General features: G+C 36.6%; 1 protein-coding gene across 9 annotated transcripts in view; it reads left to right on the top strand.

Annotated features, from left to right (window-relative positions):
• Positions 1 to 20,773, top strand: part of SYT14 (synaptotagmin 14) — an 86,834-nt gene that overhangs the window by 880 nt on the left and 65,181 nt on the right. For 8 of the 9 annotated variants that reach the window (XM_087883212.1, XM_087883211.1, XM_087883208.1 and 5 more), the window contains exon 2: positions 5,358 to 5,405. In XM_087883212.1, coding sequence (XP_087739338.1) covers positions 5,358 to 5,405 — 48 coding nt within the window. Of the gene's footprint in view, positions 1 to 5,357; positions 5,406 to 12,897; positions 12,974 to 20,773 lie in introns of all 9 variants that reach the window. The other variant, XM_087883210.1, reaches the window with a different exon arrangement.

Genomic DNA, 20,773 nt, shown 5'->3' with positions numbered 1-20,773 from the left:
CTTTCTTTCTTTCTTTCTTTCTTTCTTTCTTTCTTTCTTTCTTTCTTTCTTTCTTTCCTTCCTTCCTTCCTTCCTTCCTTCCTTCCTTCCTTCCTTCTCTCTCTGTCTCTTTCTTCTCTCTCTTGCTCTCTTTCTCTTTCTTACTTCTCTCTCTCTCTCTCCCTTCCTTCCTTCTCTCTCTCTTTCTCTTTCTTACTTCTCTCTCTCTCTCTTTCTTTCTCTCTTTCTTTCTTCCTTCCTTCCTTTCCCTTTATTGTAAATCCTTATTTTGCTGTTTTAAAAGTCTAAGGTAAATGACGATTCAAGAAGGCTCTGCGTTTGTGTGCTTGGAAAAAACAATATTCAACACCCCCCCCCTTTTTTTTCTCTTCATTCATTTATTCATGCCTGTCTCCCAGAAATGTGACTAAGTTTTCATGATCTGTTTCTAATTCTGTATGAATTTGAGGAGGATTGAGAAGAAACTGAAAACATGAATAAAAGCTTTTCATTAAAAGCATTTGTTTGAGTAAGAGTTTTTATCACGTGATTCAAAACTAACTATTTTACAAGGAAATCAAGCATCATCTGCTTTTCCATAGGCTGTTAAATTTATTATCCAATTCTTGAAATATACTTTTGAACCTGTGCAGCATTTGAATGTTTAATTTGTTGATGCCTTAAGAAACTTGAAAACAAATAAAAACTACTGATAGGATGAAAATGTCATCAGTATCTTGAAGAAAAATGCAACATTTGCACTTCTAACATCTTATTTGAATTTGATTTTTAAATTTAAATTTAATTTAGTTAATTATGTTTAATAGCTGTCTAACCCTGAATGACACTAGGTAGCTTACAACTGAAAAACCAATGTATAGCAATTCAACCAAGTGAAAGAGAAAAATTCCAAACCAGACCAGTTAAAAAAACGGGGGCTCTCTAGTCACTATATCCTAAGGCTTGGTCTTCACTGATTTTATTACATAGTGGAAGATTTTATTAAACAGTGTAAGGGGGAGGAGTCAAGTGAATTTCTGAGAGGAGCTCATTCAGAGGGCAGGAATTGCAACAGACTGGATGCAACTCCTGTGTCCTGGCAAATGACAATTTTTAATTGATGAGACCTGAGCGCATCTAGCCTGCTGGGCTGAATTGGACAGGCAGACTTGACTGGAGATAAGAGGTCCTTCAGATATCCCAGTCTTACCCAGAGCTGAATTTATCTGAAAAATTTATGGGTTGTTTTGGGGGGAGGAGACTTTGGTCTTACTTTTATTCTTTAAAAATGTGGTTTGGTACAATTGATATAGTATTCCATCTTATATAGTATAGTGGCAGGCTGCATATATGTGCATGGTTGATATACCTAATTGTCTTTATTCCCATCAAAATGCAGCAGATCATAACTTGAAGCAGGCCTATAAATCTTAGTTTATGCATTATACACCAGAGATTTTCAATATTCATATAATTCATTATTGATATAATAGCATGAGATTTTTATATAGCTTCTTTAGTTTCTTTGAATAACAGAATAGTAGAGTTGGAAGGGACCTTGGAAGTCTTCTAGTCCAACCCCCTGCTCAGACACGCTATACCATTTCAGACAAATTATTGTCCCATCTCTTCTTAAAAATTTCCAGTGTTGGAGCACCCAAAACTTTTGGAGCACCCATTAGTTTTGTTCAACTGATTATTTGTTCTATCAAGAAATTTCTCCTTAGTTCTAGGTTGCTTCTCTCTTTGATTAGTTTACATCCATTGCTTCTTGTCCTGCCTTCAGGTATTTTGGAGAATAGGTGGAATCCCCCACTTCTTTGTGGCAGCCCCTTAGACCCCTTCGGTCTGTTGACAAATGAGAATGTGTTTATTTATCCAATTTGCTCAACTACCATATATAAATATTTAGCATATTACTTGGTTCTCTGATTTATAACAAAGATTAGTTCTTTGGAATTATATAACAACTATTTACATTAGTTAGCCTTAAAAATAATAACTCTTGATCAATTTAAGTAACAGTTATTACTATCTGCATTATTTTCCTCAATATATCTTTTATGGATGTATTTTATATGTTAATGTTAGTACATTGAATGTACCTCCTGGTTGAAGTGGGCAACACTGTTTATCGATTGTGGTTTGTAAAGGACAGCATAAGGATACTTGGGGCAGAGTTTGGATTAGGTTGCATTATGGTATATGAGTTGAAGTACAGAAACTGACCAGCATTGACCTTACCATTAGTATGGAATGCTACATGTGTGACAGATACAACTAAGACTAATAATTTAGTACCCCTTGTAGCTTAGTAAAAAAATGTTACATAAAACTGTATTTCCTTTTCCCATCTCAGTAATTAAACCTCTAATGCCATGATGGTGAACCTATGGCATGTGTGCCAGAGGTGGCATGCAGAACCCTCTCTGTGGGCGTGCCATCACCAGTTGCTTTTCTGGTTTCTGGTACATGCATGCATGCCGGCCAGCTAATCTTTGCGCATGCCAGAGCCCCGGAAACCAGAAGACCAGGTGGCCGGCATGCGCATGCGCACTGGCCAGCTGGTCTTCAAGTTTCCAGGGCTCCGGTGCACATGTGCATGTGTTCCAGTTTGGGCACTCGGTGCCGAAAAGATTCGTCATCACTGCTCTAATGCTGTGTTTAGTGCCATGATAGGGTTATATGTGATTATTTTTCAGGTTTTGCATTTTTATTATTTGGTGCTGATTGTCATATCTGTTAGCTTTGTGCATTTACTCTTGTGATTATTAAATTCCATTATATTAAATTCTATTATATTAAGATGTCTCTAGTTGAATTTAATTTCTGTTGTCTATGTAGGGACATTCTTGCTGTTTTCTCGGCAACAGTATGTAAATAATTTGTCATTGCCTTCTTTTTGAATATTCTTTGACTTGGCAATATAGCCTATGGCCATGATTTCTCTGATGATCTCTCATTTGACTACCAGCTGGCCTTGGTTCTACATAGCCAGACAAAATCAGCAAGGTGCTACTATGCTAAGATTTTATTGTATTACTTCCTGAGAAAATAATAAGGTGTTTAAAACATTAAATGTTATTTTTTATTTATGTATTAGGATGTAATCTCAGTTTCTTCCAATAAATGGATGTTATTTATCTGTTGAACTAATTAAGAACCAATTCAATATATATTACTCTATTGGGAAATCCCAGTATCAGTGCAAGGTCATTGAGCAAAAAAGCAATATTTTAAGGACTTTCTTAAATGACAGCATAATATATATATATATATATATATATATATATATATATATATATATATATATATATATATATATATATATATATAATGCTAACATAATATATAATAAACAACAGATTTAGAAGAAAGGAATGAATATCCTACAGGACAGAAGCAAACATAGAAAAAAACCACATCTTCGAGGTCCCATAAGAATAACCAGAGTATACCAAATCAGGTATACTCTACTAGTTATAGTAATTGGAGAGAAACAGTCCTGCAGATAAATAGTCCATTCAGCACTTGCTCTAAGATACAAAAAGTTCCCATAGTCATTATGAGTATGCTCTTGTGATTCAGGATAGATAGAAACTATTGAGCTTATTCTTCTCTATTGCCAGTTTTATACAAAACTTTGAAATGCTCTCATTACCTTACTTCTGACTGGCAAAATAAGATAAAACAATCAACAGAACAAGCAATTGCTACTTTCTGACATCAGCCCTGAAATAACAAGGTGACCAGGTTTTGCGTGGCGGCTTGAGAAATCAGGCAAAGAATAATTAAGCACAATTGCATCTGCTGGAGTATGGATCGCCAGAAGTGGCTCAGGTTCAGCATTAAACACTGACTTTGAAGTGAACATGCTAGGTCAGCTATTGTACTACATTTTTCTCAGGTTTGACAGGAGTTTGTAATTATAAGTTTATAATTCTTAAATCTCTTCTGGATAATTTTATTGTTTTATTTATGAAAATACATGTGTGTCTGTCTGTATCTTGAGTATGTATGTGTAATGTATGTGCTTATATGTACAATATATATTTGTATAGTATTTGTATTTTATAATGCTATTCCAAGTTTACATTATCCAGATTGATAATTTTAATTTCTTCTAATTATGGCCTGAATAAACCTTTTAGTATATAGGTAGTACTCAACTTACAACCATAATCGAGCCTGCAATTTCAGTTGTAAGTCTTGATGTTTGTATAGTGAATCATTACGTGACCGTGCCTGATTCTATTACATGTTTTGTGGTGGCTGTTAAGCAAGGGTTCTAGGATTGGCATGAAAAAAATTACTGAGATACTAAGCATGCGGTGACCCAAGAATTTGGGAACCTCTAATCCATAATTCTCGTAAAATGTTTGCTGGCACTTTCTCTACAGTTTAAACAGCTTAAAGATCATGGATTTAGCTTTTTATTAATATTTGTTTATTGTTAACTAGCTAATTTTATTAATAATTGTATGATTCCTATATTAAAGCAAATGTGAAAATATTGCTTAAATTTTATATGTTAGTACCAGGATGGCAAACCTATGGCACGTTTGCCAGAGGTGGAATGCAGAGCCCTCTCTGTGGGCACGCACGCTGTCACCAGCTGTACTTCTGGTTTCTGGCACATGCATGCATGCTGGCCAGCTAATCTTTGTGCGTGCCAGAGCCCCGGAAACCAGAAGACCAGGTGGCCGCTATGCGCACCAGCCAGCTGGTCTTCCAGTTTCCAGGGCTTCGGCGCACACACGTACACGCACATGGTCCAGTTTGGGCACTCAGTGCCAAAAAGGTTCGCCATCACTGTGTTAGTATTTCAAAATCCAAATGACTCAAATGGCATCAATACCAATGATATTCTTGCTTTTATTTCTTTCTCCATACCCTATATCCAGCTTCTCCTGTTTTCTGTGCATCTCTAAGCAATTAAAGGAGGAAATGTGACAGGTCAAGTTAAAATAATATCTATATCAAAGTAAGACTAGCATTAGCAGATTCTCAGATATTTGGGGGTTGTTGTTTTTTGTTTTGTTTTTGACTGAGGTATAACCTACATGAAACAACTTATTTTGATTAGTTAGGAACTTTTTCTTGCACAGCAAAATATTGTCTGTATTGTAAATGTTAAGCTGCTTAATGCTTGTTTAGGAAACAGATTGCTTTAATATAAGGTACAATTTATATATTTGAAATTCATGTAAAATGTCTTCAGATATGGAACCAATAACTACTATAATTTGAATTTTTGAGTTTTCTAAATTATTTTTAAAAATTATAATTTTTTATGTCTGAGTATAGACTTCAACAAGAGTATAAATATTATAATCTATTTTATATGGTATTTTTATTTCTCAATGTTTTTTCAACAGGTGGAGAGAGAACTTGTGGTGTACATGAACTAATTTGCATTAGAAAAGGTAAACATAATTTTAAATATTTTTAAAAATTCTACCTCATTGCATGTGATTCATGTAAGAACTGGCTATTATGTAAATTGATAGTTATTAAATCAGGTATTCATATTTTCAAGAATTGAAACCTACATTTAATCCAGTTTTCATTTTAGCCATTATAATTACTAATAATACTTCATAGTAAATGGAAAATATTGACCACCTTGTTAATAAACTACAAAAGAATAGCATGAGTTCCTGCAGACTGCTGACTATAAAGCCTGCTGACTATAAAGGCTGATCTCCTTATGCGGGAAATCAAAAGAAAGGAAGTGTCTGGAAACTACTGTACTGAATGAGTTGTTTATATGCTCATAGCTAGGGGGCAAGTCATATTGAGTCTGCTAGTGTGAGAGCAGAACAACAACCCTCAAATGGTTGCTGTCAAATCCATTTACTTCCTTGGTTTTGTTAAGGATATTGGTGTTGTGTTACCAACCAGCAGAGTAAATGCACAAGGAAACGTTGCTGAGAGCAATGAATAAGAGTTATGCAACTGGTTTATCAAAAGCTTACTTTATAGTAGAAAAACAGTCTCATAGTCTTTAAACAAATTCCAAGTCTTTGCCAGTTAAATCAGTCCAGTAGTTACAGAAATCTTCTTACCAAACAAACATTAGTTGGTTAGAATAACAAACTCACTCTGGTTCACAAACCACGATGGTAGCAGATCCATCAAACGATGATTAGCAGATAACAACTCCTCTCAATGGTAGCTTATCATAGCAGCTTCATCATCAGCTCCACACACAATGGCAGCATATCATAGCAGCAACTGAACACGTTACAATACTTTGCTTAAATACTCTGACAACTAGTCATTACCTAATTACAGCATGACTCAGCATTAAAGCTACACAAAGCTACACAAAGTTACACAATAGATATTCATATTAAAGTCACAGAACACATATATTGCCTTGACCAGTTGTTAGGCTCAAACCATATCCTAACAGGTTTGATATTTTATTTGAGTGCTCCTTTATAAGTTGTTGATTTGTTTTGTTTTCAACTGCTGTCGATGAATGCTCAAGGGATGGGGAGGGATAAACTTTAGTAGATTATCTACATCATGGAGAGTCCACTTTCGTTTTCTGTTACTCACTAGTCAGCTTCCCATCTTTCTGCCATACTGGCAGATCTCTGCCATACTAGCGTCAACATGGCATCAACATGAGATGAAGAAAGGTCTAATTTGTAAGCCTAGAATAGTTCTGGATAGTGAGATGGGTGGCATATAAATTTAATGAAAAACAAATAATTAGTTGGCCACCCTCAATGTACAAGCAATTGATCCATGAAAAGAATATCAGAGAAAATCCCTTTGGAAATTAAATCAAGGCAATGTGTGATAGGTGAAGGAAATCTACATTCTAAAATCTGAGCTCTCAATTGGTTCAGCAATAGTAACTAGCATGACTGAGAAGATAGATAGATAGATAGATAAATCAAATCAGGATGTTGATGGCTCTGATTGAGCCAACCCAAGCCCCAATTTTAAAGGATCCAGCTCCATCTGCACACCAGGTTACATGCAGAGGGTATAGGGAATAGGACGTAGGGAATGGCTTTGAAGGACAGGAGGAATTGCTGCTATCAAGGCAACAAGAAGTTATGCTTCAGTCCTTTCCCAGAAACTAATTTGAGAAAACATCTCAGACAAATTCTTCTCTAATTTCAAATGAAATTCTAGGCTTAGAAAACTTAGAACTATGCCGCCTTAAGTATGACCTAAGCATAGCTCATAAAATTATCTGCTACAATGTCCTACCTGTCAATGACTACTTCAGCTTCAAACACAACAATACATGAGCACACAACAGATACAAACTTAAAGTGAACTGCTCCAAACTCGATTGCAGAAAATATGACTTCATCAACAGAATGGTCAATGCCTGGAATGCACTACCTGACTCTGTGGTTTCATCCCAAAACTCCCAAAATTTTAACCTAAGACTGTCTACTGTTGACCTCACCCCATTCCTAAGAGGTCTGTAAGGGGCGTGCATAAGAGCACCAGCGTACCTACCATCCCTGTCCTAATGTTTCCTCTATTCTAGGGGTCCCCAACCTTTCGGATCTCAGGGACCACTAAATTCATAATTTTAAATCCCATGGACCACTAATATGATCTGCCTAATGATTGGCTGGGTGGATGTGGCTAGGTAGTCATGTAACTTGGTGGGCATGGCCAACTCGATGGCAAACTCAATGTCACTTGGGTCAAGGGGCGCCTAACCGGCCTCTACTCACCCATGCGCTGCCAGCCACTCCTCGCCTCCCCACCCGGTCTCTTTAGGGCCCCAACAGGAAGCAGTTGTTGGAGCTAAGCAGCCACCATGAGAAAGAGTTGGCAAAATAGTTGCTCAGTTCAAATTGGATCTGGCCGAGAAGGAGGCTCAGCAGAAGCATCTCACTGAGGACTATGAGAATAGGCTTTCCAAGCGTACGGAAGACCTGCAAGAGTGCAAGGCCAGGTACTGGCATCTGGAGGCTCAGCGGGCTGAGATGGTCAGCCAGTTCCAGGCCATGTGTTGTGGCCCGTCAGCGGCCTGTGCAGCTAGTAGCTGATTCCAACAGGGAGGAGGCTGGTGTGGTGCTGCGCCAGCAGCCTGTGCAGCTGGCACTAGAGTCAGACAATGAGGAGGCTGGAGAAGATGTGCCAGAGGCGGTAATTCAGCCAGGGCCTTCAGAACCTCCAGAAGCTCCCATAAGTGAAGAGGAAGAAGAGGAGGAGCCTCTTCTCAATGCACGGGTGCGCAGAGCTGCCAAAAGGCAGGAATGGTTCCTCAGGAGGAGGTCTCCTCGAGAGTAAGGCTTGGGGCTAATTGGCCACTCCCTTAGCCTATTTAAGGAAGGACAAAGACTGAGGCAATTTGCAGGGAACAACTTCATTCACTCTCCTTCGTGTCCTGATCTTAGTTCTCTTATCAGTGTCCTGCAAATTGCTTCTGGGCTTTCTGCCAACCATAGTAAGATTACGATTATTTATTCTTTGGATTCTTGTAGGCTGTTAAGAAAGTTAATTAACAGCCTTTATTTGAAAAAGACTGATTTAATTTAGTAAACTAAGATTTGTAAAGACTTTGTGTGTGCTGCGTTTTTTGGGGTCCGTAGCTGGGGCAGAACACCATAATGCAATGCCACTGGAACAAGGTCTTCCGTCTCTTTGCCACCAGTGGCGCTTCCCTCCAGCCTTCACCCAAAGCCCCGCACCAGGAGGCTGAAGCAGACCCCAAGTCAGAATTTCTGCCCCCCTCCGACCCACAGAAAAAGACCCGAAAGGGGGAGAGACTCTGCAGCAACACAAATGTTCATTGCACATATCCAGCCCAGCGTGAGTAGTTTGAGGACCTCTGATTTAGTGCAATATAAAGAAATGCAAATAATTTTTCTGCGGACCACCAAAATTTTCTTGCGGACCACCAGTGGTCTATAGGCCGCTGCTCTATTCGTATCTATTTTATGTATTCAATTCATGCTTATACTTATATATATTACTTAATACGTTCTTGACAAATTAAATTAAATTAAAATAAAATAAAATAAATAAAAATGAATAAAAATAAATAAAGATCATATAGGGATGGAAAAAACTGATTCAGGCATGTAACCTCAGAAGAACCTGAGGAAGTGGACAAGGTGTTACCAGCTCCTAATTCAGTCACTTGTGTATTAGATCCATGCCTTCGTGACTTATTAAAGCTGCACGGGAGAAGTGGGTCTGGGTGGTAGTTAATTCCTTCTTGAAAGAGTAATCCCACCAAATCTTAAGGAGGTGGTGATGTGCCCCCTCCTCAGACAACCATTTCATGACCCAATCAACCTGGACAGTTTTCACCCAGTTTCCAATCTTTTCTTCTTAGAGAAGACTGTGGACAGAGTGCTTGTGTGGCAGTTGCAGAGGACCTTGTATGAAGCAGATTATCTTGACATTTTCAGTTGGGGTTCAGGCCAGGATTTGGGACTGAAATGACATTGATCGTACTCATGGATGATCTCTGGTGGGAGCAGGATAGTAGTACCAGGATGGTGGTACATCCATCCTGGCTCTTCTTGACCTCTCAGCAGCATTCGATACATTGATCATGGTATCCTTCTGGGCTGGCTCTGCGAGTTGGGGATGAGTGTTGTACTAGTTCTCCTTCCTCTGGGATTGGTTTCAATCAGTGTCAATAGGCAGGGAGAGATCTGGGCCACACCTCCTACTTTGTGGGGTGCTTCAGGACTTGGTTCTGTCTCCTTTCCTATTTAACATCTACATGAGGCCACTGTGTGAGGTGATTCATTGGTTTGGGATGAGATATCAATATATGGATGCTATCCAGCATTATGTATCTACTTCAGGCCCTTTGACTGATGCTGTGGACATCCTATCTCAGTGTCTGGATTGGGCAAAATGGGGTCCGACTCAATCCTAGCTGGAACGAAGTGGGTATTTGGACCTTCCACAAACAATGTTCTTCCATCTCTAGTTCTTACTGTGGTGGCACTACCCCCACTATCTGGAAGTCTTTCTAAACTTATAGCTCTTACTTGAAGAGCAGGGGGCAGCTGTGGCTATTTCTTTTCACACCTTCGGTTAGTGTGTCAGTTTGTGCCCATTCCTGGACCAGGAGGCTCTGCACATCATCACCATCATGCCCATTTAAATTCCTGCTTATGTTCTATAGGGCTACCCTTGAAAAGCATTCAGAAACTTCAGTTGGTGAAAAATGTGTCTGTATGTGTGATAGATGGTGCCGGCTACACCGCCTTATGTAACACTACTATTCCGTGAGGTGCACTGGCTGCCGGTGTGTTCCTAAGTGCAATTCAAGCTACTGGTTGTTACCTTTAAAGCCCTATATGGCTTGGGACTGGTTTATCTGAGGGGACTGCTTTTTTCAAGAGTTTCTACCCATTCAGTCTGATCCAACATATTGGGCATGCTGCAGATCCTGTCAGCCAAAGAGTGTCAACTGGAGGGAACTAGAAGACAGGCTTTTTCGGCTGTAGCCCTTTCTTTGTAGAATATTCTCCCTTGGAGATTAAAATGGCCCTAATCCTGTTGACTTTTTACAAAGTTTTAAAAACATGGCTATGTACTCAGGCCTGGGGCTCAGAATGTATTAATGGCCCCCTTACTTGGGTTTACTATTAGTTGATTAATCAAAGCTGCCGTTTAGCTGCCAAGAGTCACTTGGTTGTGTTGGGTAGTTATAGTAATTGAATAAATAAATGAAATAATAAATAAGATTATATTATTATAGCTGTTCCAATAAAAGTAGTTTTAAACCAATTTAGAATCGGTTTCTTAATCTGGTTTGTTTTATAAGGTTTATAGAATAAGTGTAATAATAGCTACTATGCAAGCCATGATGTGTCAACAATAAGCTCAGGATGATTTAGAACAACAGTTGCAGGAATAATCATGTCTATCTGATCGGTAAGGCCTTGAACACTTTTAGCAGTCTTTCACCCCAGGAGGCTGCTGAGAATAAATTGGTTCAGGCTGCAATTTCAGCACTAAATTCAACTTTCATAAGACTTATCCAAAATGGTTTTGAGATCATAGGTTTATGGTAGAGGAAGTCAAGAGAATGCCAAGAAGCCTTGAATCAGCTCAGAAAGTTGCCAATAAGTCCTGAAATGTGGACTTCCCAGGAAGTGTATGATTGCATAGTCTTAGTGCAATTTATTACCATTATGTCTGAGACAGTACAGTTTTGGTTGTAGAATACTGTCCGGGTAGCTGTAATCAAAATTTACTACCATTTATTAGCTCACCATGCTAATGTTTCTGGATATGCAAGAAGTAGGAAGGGAGCCCCTCTTGGGAAGGTAGCTGTTCACTGACTAAAAAGCAACTAGAAACATCAGCCAAAGAGTCCCACCAAGAGCCATCTCTGCAATAAGGAGGGGTACTCATCTCCAAACTGCAAGGCATGGTTGACCAAGCTTCTGTGCATGCGCAGATCGCCTATGATGACATCCAGGGCAATGGGCGGAGCCTCCCGCCAGTTTTACTACTGGTTCTTGAGAACCAGTCCGAACCGGGGGCAACCCACCACTGAACAGCAGAGCCCTCTTTCTCAATGTGTACTGTTCTATAGAGAAAAAATAGTATACATTTTGAATTTGATAAAATGATTTCTTTATTAAAATATTTTACAGGAAAAGACGAATTAGTTTGTTTAGTGGCATTTTTCACTCCCTTTCTTCTAATCTTAACCGCCATTGATTTGTTGTGACACTCAGTTCCAAAAGCACAAGCCCCATTAAGCTTTGTTTGAGTAATAGAATTAATCATATAGTTGTGTGGATCTAGATCATGATACAATCCAAACCCAGCTTTGGTTGAAGTTATTCTTCCCCTTTCAAATATAAATGGAAGTAAGTAGAAATATATTCAAAATACGTTAATAAATCCCAGGTTTTTCAGTATAATGGATTCTATGTCATACTTTGGATGGCTATAACAAATTTAAGTAATACATAAATAAAATAGGGATATCAAATATAAAGTTATCTGATAAATTTGCAACAAAGAAAATAAGGAATAAATTCCTTTCTGTTCCTGGCTGTTCATTAATGCACACTGTCAACTCTTTCATACTGTCATTCAGATTTTATGCAAGAGCATACAGTGACTAACTTTGTCATCCTTGTTGATGCTACTATAATAACTGTTTGTTAGCATTTTATCTCTTAATGTTTAGATTTTACTGTTTATTGTTGTTTAATTATTTGTATTATAAATGCTTTAGTGGTAGGTAATAAACTACCATAAATTTTGCTACATTTAACAGTAGAGAAATATAATAAGTCAGATTATAGTTATTCATCCCCAGTCCATAGTCATATTTTATCTTTAGTCTAAAGTTTCAGTTTTAACTTAGGGAAACAAATATAAGATTACTAGGCCTATTTTACAATACTAGTAACATTGTATGTTTTGTTGGTCCTTCTTGTTCATTAATATTAGAAAGAGGATAGATTTGATTTGTCAAGGATATAACATTGGAATTACTTTAGGGTTATCTAAAAACATTTGTACGGTCATGTGGCCAGCATGACCATATACCAAGGCAGATGGAATAGGCTCAGCAGTTAAAGACGCTGAACTTGTCAGTGGGAAAGCTGAAACCTCAGGTTTGAGACCCAAGCACTGCACAATGGGGTAAGCTCCCATTCCTTGTCCCAGATCCTGCCCACCTAGCAGTTTGAAAGCATGCAAATGTGGGTAGATAAATAGGTACCACTTTGGTGGGAAGGTAACAACATTCCACTACTGTATCATATGCTAAAGTAAGCATGTTTATTATGGATTTTTTTTTGAATTAATCATACCTTGCCAATAGAATCAAAGTTCATAATACTTAAGGGGATTGTTCATGGACATAATCATTAAAATGTATGAACTGGAAGCAAAGAAATAATTTATTTTTCCTCCTCCTTTTCATCTACTTTGTAGAATTTCTGCTGATTATAAATAGAGCACATGAGAGTATGAACGATGGTAGAGAACATGACAAGCACCTTTGATATAGGTAACATCTTAAAAGATCTCTCCCATAACAGCAAAGTCATTAAATTGTGCAGTGGAGTTTATGGGCTATATAAGAAATATAGTTAATATTTTTTAACTAAACCTGAATATTTCTTTTGAAATTAGTTATGGATTAAAGTTAGACATTATACCTGTACCTGATTATTGTAAAGTAGGTAGTTATATAAATATGGATAGATTCCAAAATTATTTGGATAGATTTCCAATTGTAGAACAAAATTTTCTCTTTTTCTCTTATCCTTTGCCAATTCAAATCTATTCAGAAAGTTTGAGAGGACAAGAATAATTCTGTTTTATTGAAAAATGTTGTTCTACTAGTACACAGACACAATTGCAAAAAATTATAAATATTTACTGCTTCTGAATATTTCAGAGTAAAATTTTGGAAGGTATTGAATATTACAGTTTCACAAATCTACTGTTAAAAATTTCAGCACTGGAAAAAACCCCGCAGCCTAGATGGGACTTTATAAAATCAGTGGAAAATATGGCTTTTTTTTTTTTACATCACATGTCTTGAGGATCAACTTACATTACTATTTCAGTAATTATGATTTTCAATTATCCCATATGTTTCTTAGGAACAGACATTCCTTCAGTAGTGTAGGGATCAACTATGTAGAACCTCTTTCATCCTTCAGTGTTTTGTAATATATAAACTATTGTATTGTTAGTACGGTTGTATGTAATCTAAAACGTTTAAACATATTTTAACAAACATTTTAATATGGTTTAATGCAGATGTAACTATTATTTAGAGTTCTCTGATTAAGTAGCAGTAACTATTTCTTTTCAACATTTCATTTCATTGCATTATATAATTTTATTTTTATTTTGAACACCTTGATAAGCATTGGTGTTAATGCTGTATGTTATATAAATGAAATTTAAGTTTATATTATTATGTATTAGTATGTTGATTCCAAATGAGATTTTTTTTTCTTTTTTAATTAAAATTGTTACTTTGTAGCAGAAGTTAGAAAGCTAAATATTAATATAGTAAGATACCTGCTGAGTGCCAAGGATAATAGGTAATATTCAATTGTATTATTATTTAGGTTTATAATGCAGGTTTATATAGCCATAATCCATTCAAAATTAAACACTGCAAACTAATAAATCTAATCAGAGTAAATACCGTTGAATTTTGTGGAACATACGTCCAGATAAATTTATGTAGGATAGCAAACATCAAGACTTACAAATGAAGGTGAATATATGTGTCCCAGGATAATGTTGGGTTGGTCACCGGGACCAGAGGTTTTGACTTCTGAACTTTTGAACTAGCTAGAGAGAAGTTCCCTGACGATGGTCTCCAGCATGAGTCCAAAAGCTTGGAAGTCAAAACCTCTGGTCCTGGTGACTGACCCAGATTGAATCCTGCAACATCAAGACTTGTTGATTGCTTAGTGGGATCTAAGGAAATAATTAAATCTTTCCTTTCCCAAAAGAATATTTATTAATTTTAACTTGATTTTGCCCAATATTAAGAGGAATGTTCCAGTAATTTAGAGGAACTGAAAAAAAAAAAATTTAAGTGTAGGTTGAAGCCCTTTGAATCACTAGTTGACTCCTAATGCCATCTAATGGTTGATTCCTGAAATGTATAAAACACTTTTACCATAGAAAAACATACCTTTTCACAATGCAAATGCACTTTACATTTTTAAATAAAACATATTGGGAATCTCTTTGACTATTTTCATAATTGCTGTAGCATAAATAAATAAAGCAATAGTGAATGCTATTATATATCACTTGATTTTTACTTGATTTAATTACACACACACACACACAGTTTTCTAAGCTGTAGTTTTTCTATTGCTTTTATTCCAAAGTGGTTATTTATTTGGTATTTACTGTTCCCTTAGAATTAGAACTGTCTTCGTTTTAATGTCAGTAATTTGCATTTTTGTATATTTGAACTTGATACTTTTTTGGTTTTATTTTGCTTAATTTTTAATTATGCTGTTCTTACCATTATTATCTACGTATATTGCCAGAGTTGAGAGATTATAGATCCAGAGGGACAAGAAAAGAATGTCTCATCTTATATCCTGAAATCTCTGCACTGGTTCATTGATATTTAGTACCTCAATTCTCATTATGACCTGTGAGAAATGGATTTTGGGCTAATGCTATTTTCTTAATGTTGTGAGAACCCTGTTATCTATGGATGGATGTGCTATCACTTTGTTAATAAGGGCTTCTTTAGTTGCAGGTAATGGAGGAGGACATAATAGTGCTTACATTATGTACAGAGAAATAGTGACATTTTGTTTCCATACCAGTCTTCATGACTGGTTGGCCCTTGGCATTCCAACCTTGGCCCGTTCTGGAGGTTTTCCTTTCAGGACTGCCTATTGTGATCTACAGTATCATCTCATATTTTCAACCTAGCCTAATGCCTCAATTCAATAGCAAGTTGCAATGAAGCCAGATCAAAGTTAGAAGCTAGCCCAAGACCAGATTAATCACTTACATATCAAAACACAGGTAGTCACCACTTCTTTCCAGAATTGTGATTCCCTCAGCCTGTTGATTGCACAGCAAGAAAAATATGTATCAAATTTGAGCTTTGCTCCTGCTATAAATAGTGCTTGCATTTTACACTTGGCAACTGCTAGATTTCTTTTTTAATGATTTCACAAGTTATTTTTAACTTCAAATTGAATTGACTTTTAAAGCATAAGTATATTAATTGGCTATGATGGGTTTCAGATACAGCCCATATTGGTTTCATTTGTACACAAGGTAGATAACATTTCACTGACATCATTAATAATTAAGCTATCAATGACATGCAGTGAGATAAATATACAAGGCCATATGGCATTGGAAATTGTGAGTCAACACTTTATGTAAGTTAAGAAAACATTACAGATATAATTATATCTATTTTATCTTGCTAAATAATATTTATAAGTCTATATTGAAGTATAGTTGAAATTTTAAATGTGAAAAATACTGATTTTGTGGTAAAGGAGCACGATTTCTGTTTTTTTAATTTGCAAAAGAAAAAAATAAATATAGTAAAATTCAGCAAATTTTAAAGTAAATAATTCTTTGTATTTCTATATGTATTAACAATGTTAAATCAAACTATTCAGGCTTGATAAAAATGTTTAAAGGATTGATAATAGTTAGAAAATGTATCATTCATTTAAAATTTTAATAGCTTTCAGGATGCAGTTTTGAATAATTATTTAGGATGTCACTGTAGATGTCATCTATATAATTGGGATCAATTCCTGGCATTTAAGTTGACGAGTTAATATTCCTTTTTGTAATGAATTAATACTGTTTCTGTTTCATTTATGTCAACTTAAATACTTAACACTGTATTGAGGTGGTATATAGCATAATATACTGTACTGTACCTCATTCTTTATTTGGAAATAGAAATGCTGCTTGATGCCATTTTTCAACTGAATTATAGATTTATTAAATGTATTAATATAAAGTCTTCTATATAAAGGTTGTTATACTCCTTAAAGATGATCCAAGTGTGCAACTTGATACAAGATAGGTAACTTCCAAAGATATCATTAAACTGGTCTAAATGATGCTAAAGTTGCATCCTCTTTCCTGTATTCCCTTAACCCCATTAAATAGCATTAGATAAGGGGTTTATTCAAAGAACAGGTAAATATACTTGATTACAGCTTTGTAATTAATATTCTGATTGCATTAAATATGATTTGTATAATAATATTAATGTTGCTTTAATTTCTGATTGTGATGAACAGGACTCTTGTATTTACTGATAGGAGCACAATCTGCAATAGTGATCCAGAATATTAGTACAGTTTTTTTGCTGTTTTCTTGCCACTTTCAAAGTAAGATTATCCCAGATTAAATTTAAACTTCCTTCCTAACCTCATTCAGATATGTGTTACAACTGTTAGTAATGGAAAAATAATTGAGTTCTGGTTAGACTGGAGCCAAGCTTCTAGCAAAAGTGAAAGGAGTGAAATCATATTTGTGCTCTTAATGGTTTTTAAGATAATTCACTTGATTTCCCATTAAATCAAACTTAAAAATGGTTGTATTCATTTTTTCAGTTTTTTAAAATATATGTTACAAACTCTGTAATGTATTCAGATCACTTTAACTATTGTTGGAAAAAACAGAATAATATTACAAATAATAATGACTGAAAAGTCCTGCCATTTATAATTTGTCACTGCATGTCTAATAGAAAAAGAATATGAAGCAAAGTTCCTACGTAAATATGAAAGAAAATATCATATGGAAAAATGCATTCCTAGATCTGTAGGGCAGAGATCCATAACTTAAGGATCCAGTATAACATACAGCTACAAAATCTTTGAATATGGCTCTCAGAGATCTTAAATGTTTTATCAAATTATAACTTGGAATATGACAGAAGAGGATTTTTTTATTTGGAGAATAATTATATTAATTATATATAATTGTAGCTAAGTAAATGAATCAGAATTCAGTTTTGTTTTTCAAGTGCCCACAAAAAGTTGACCCCCAGTTTTAAGAGCCAGGAGCCTTGGTAGTACAGTGGACTAAAGCACTGTTATTAACATCTGCTGCTTGCAATTACTGCAAGTTCAAATCTCACCAGGCTCAAGGTTGACTCAGCCTTCCATCCTTTCAAAGGTAGGTAAAATGAGGACCCAGATTGTGGGGGCAATAAACTGACTTTGTATAAATATACAAAAGTATGAAGGCTATTGCTTAATGCATTGTAAGCCGCCCTGAGTCTCCGGAGAAGGGCGGCATATAAATTAAAGAAAAAAAAAGTGCTTCAAATAATTCTTAACTACTGTACTGCTACCATCTGTATGTACAATGGGCAATAGCAGGCCATTGAGTAAATCTTGGATTTATGATCACATAAAATATAAAAATTATTTTTTAAAAAAATGTTGAATTTTTCCAAAAAAATATTTTCATAGTCCAGGAATCCTGTAGCTTCAGAAGCCTTTTCTCTCAGATTGGGAGACATTATACAGTTAGTTGTTTTTAACAAACTATGAAATCACTGATTAAGGAGACTTATGACTGGTCCTTGTAGTTGCAGCTGTTTATGTGATTGCAACCTTGCCTGTTAGCTTCTGAGAAGCAAAGACAATGGGAAGATGGCAGGAGGTTCCAAAAAGGAATCATGTGACATTTTTCCTAATGACCACACAGGACTTGCCTAATGATGACCACAGGAATGCTACGACTGCCATTGTAATTCAGTGTGGTCATAGGGCACTTCGTGATGCAGCCCTAATTGCCATTGGTAAGCAAGGACTAGTTGCATAGGAACTAAATAGCAATAGCACTTAGACTTATATACCTCTTTACAGTGCTTTACAGCCCTCTCTAAGCTGTTGATAGAGTCAGCATATTGCCCCCAACAATTTAGGTCCTCATTTTATCCACCTCGGAAAGGATGGAAGGCTGAGTCAACCTTGAGCCTGGTGGGATTTGAACTGCCAAATTGCAGTCAGCCAGCAGTCAGCAGAAGTAGCTTGCAGTACTGCATTCTAGCCACTGCTTTGAACATAAGTTGGCATATATTTCCCTCCTTCCTGAACAGCTCCACATATAGTTTCACATACTGTCTTGTTAGTTCTGATGGTCCTAAGATTGCTACTTGCTGTTTCTCTGATGCTGTACAGTGTTGGGAACTGCAGCAACCACACAGAAATACGGGTAATTGGGGGGAGGGGGCGTGGCCGGCATCAGGCGATACGGTGTGGATTCTGGGGCTCCAGGAGAACACTGATTTTGGGGATCCCCAGGGATCATAGCTGTCTTGTGGAGACAGCGAAGAAAGAAGATGCTGTCTGGCATGGATAGGGAATGAGCAAGTTCCCTGAAGTGCCAGCATTAGTCTTCAACCCGTCGGCGAAGGAAGGCAGCCATTAAGGAGCTGTCACAAGCCAGAATGGCCACAATCAGAAAGAGGGAATGGTAAGCACTAAAAGGAGAGAATAAATTATAACATAAGAATTAATTGAAATTAAGATGAAAAATGGAAATTAAATGTAAAATTGAATGAAATTGAAATGTAAAAAATGATTTAAATGACATACTTCTAAGAAGTAAAGTAGAAAAAATATATTGTTAAAAGTAAAAAGTCTAAGGGTTGGAAAATTGAGTAAAGATTTAAAAGAAAAAATGGAACAAGATGAAATATACTGCTAATAATTAAAAAGATGAGGGGAAATTTTGAGGAATATACTTGATAAATGAAAGAAAGATCGGGGTTTCCTAGACTCCATAGTGGAAAATATAAAATTGAAAATGAATACGGCAATAGAGAGGGATGAAGTAAGGAGACGAGAAATGGAAGAGAGAAGGAAGGAGAGAGAGGAAAGGAAGAGAAGGGAGGAAGGAAGGAAGGGAAGGGGAATTAGAGTAGGAGTGAAGGTAAGAGGGAGGAAGAGGAGGAGAAGGAGAAAGGAAGGGGAAGTAGAGAGGGGAAGAGGAGTGGAAGAGAAAGTAAGAAGGAAAGAAAAGAGAGAGGTGGTAGGTTTGAGGAGAAAGATTGCTGTACAATAAAAAAGATGAAATGGAAGAAAGGCAACCCTGAACAAATATAAAGATATTAAGATAAAGAATGAATTGTTTAAAGAATAAAAGAGAACAAATATTAATAAATAGCAATATTTAGAATTTAATGGCAAATGAAGATGTTGTTTATGTAAGTAAGCATAGAAATATTGAGACATGATTTAAAAAAAGGGGGAAAAAGATTTTGGCAAAAACTGTAATTGAGTAAAATGTATTTGAATTTGATTAATTGTATAAGATAAGATATGGCCAATACTCTGTTCAAAAAAGATGTGGGTGAATGTGGGGGGGGGGACCAATAAAACTTGTTTAAAAAAAATACAGGCAGTTGGTTTGGAGACTTGTCATGATGCAAAAAGTTTGACTACAACTACTCTTTGGGATCATTGGAAGAGACAATTTGCCTTCAGTGATAGGTTGATAGAATTGATATGCAGAGATCATTGATGACATTCTAAAATAAGAGTCAGCAATTTGTCACTGATTGGTAGTGAAGTCAGATTTAAGTTTTAAAATTATCCTACAGCTAATTGTCAATGTATGACCAATCACTTAGCTACCATTTTGAAATGGTAGCTCTGAAATGGTTTTGAAATGGTAGCTCTGAAATGGTAGCTCTGAAAAAGCTACTTATGACCCAGATGTCCTGTCTCAGGCCAAGCACATGCACACACCCAAGAGGTAATTGCAGACTTTTAGTTATAATGGAACGAAAAATCATGTGCCAATGCATGTAACCAAATTCCTATCAGTCTAGTAACTTGGATAAATAAAGAATTCCAAGTTCCAGGGAGTCAGCACAAGAGGGGTCAAATGGTTCTGGATTCCAAGGCATAGAAGAGGTTGTGACCGGTCGGTTCCCAAAAGCATTAGGCAAAGGGATGAGGTGAGATGAGGTGAGGCAAAATGAGGCAAGGCACAAAGAGTTGGAGTAACTGAGGATTGTTTCTGACATCAGTCCTAACTCCAAGCTCCTCAGAACAGCCTGGTGTGCCTCATTTGGCACAGTGGGACTGCTTTCTCACAAGTAGCCTCGCTGACATCCACTGCTCTTCCCTACACTTTGCTCTATGTACCCTTGCATTGGAAAGGGGTGGCAGTTCATCTTCCTCATTGCATAACAGCAGCAGCTGTTCCCTCTCTCTGTCGGCCAATCCCACCCCTTCTGCCTGGTCAATTGGCTGTTCAACTGGCACCAACTGCTCATCCAAGACCTCAGTGCCTTCCGCCATGCTCT

The sequence above is a fragment of the Pantherophis guttatus genome, chromosome 1 (assembly GCF_059756535.1).
Source record: "Pantherophis guttatus breed Tessera chromosome 1, ASM5975653v1, whole genome shotgun sequence".
NCBI classification, from domain to species: domain Eukaryota; kingdom Metazoa; phylum Chordata; class Lepidosauria; order Squamata; family Colubridae; genus Pantherophis; species Pantherophis guttatus.
The sequence above is the reverse complement of the archived record's forward strand: the minus strand, read 5'-3'. Positions and strand labels throughout refer to the sequence as shown.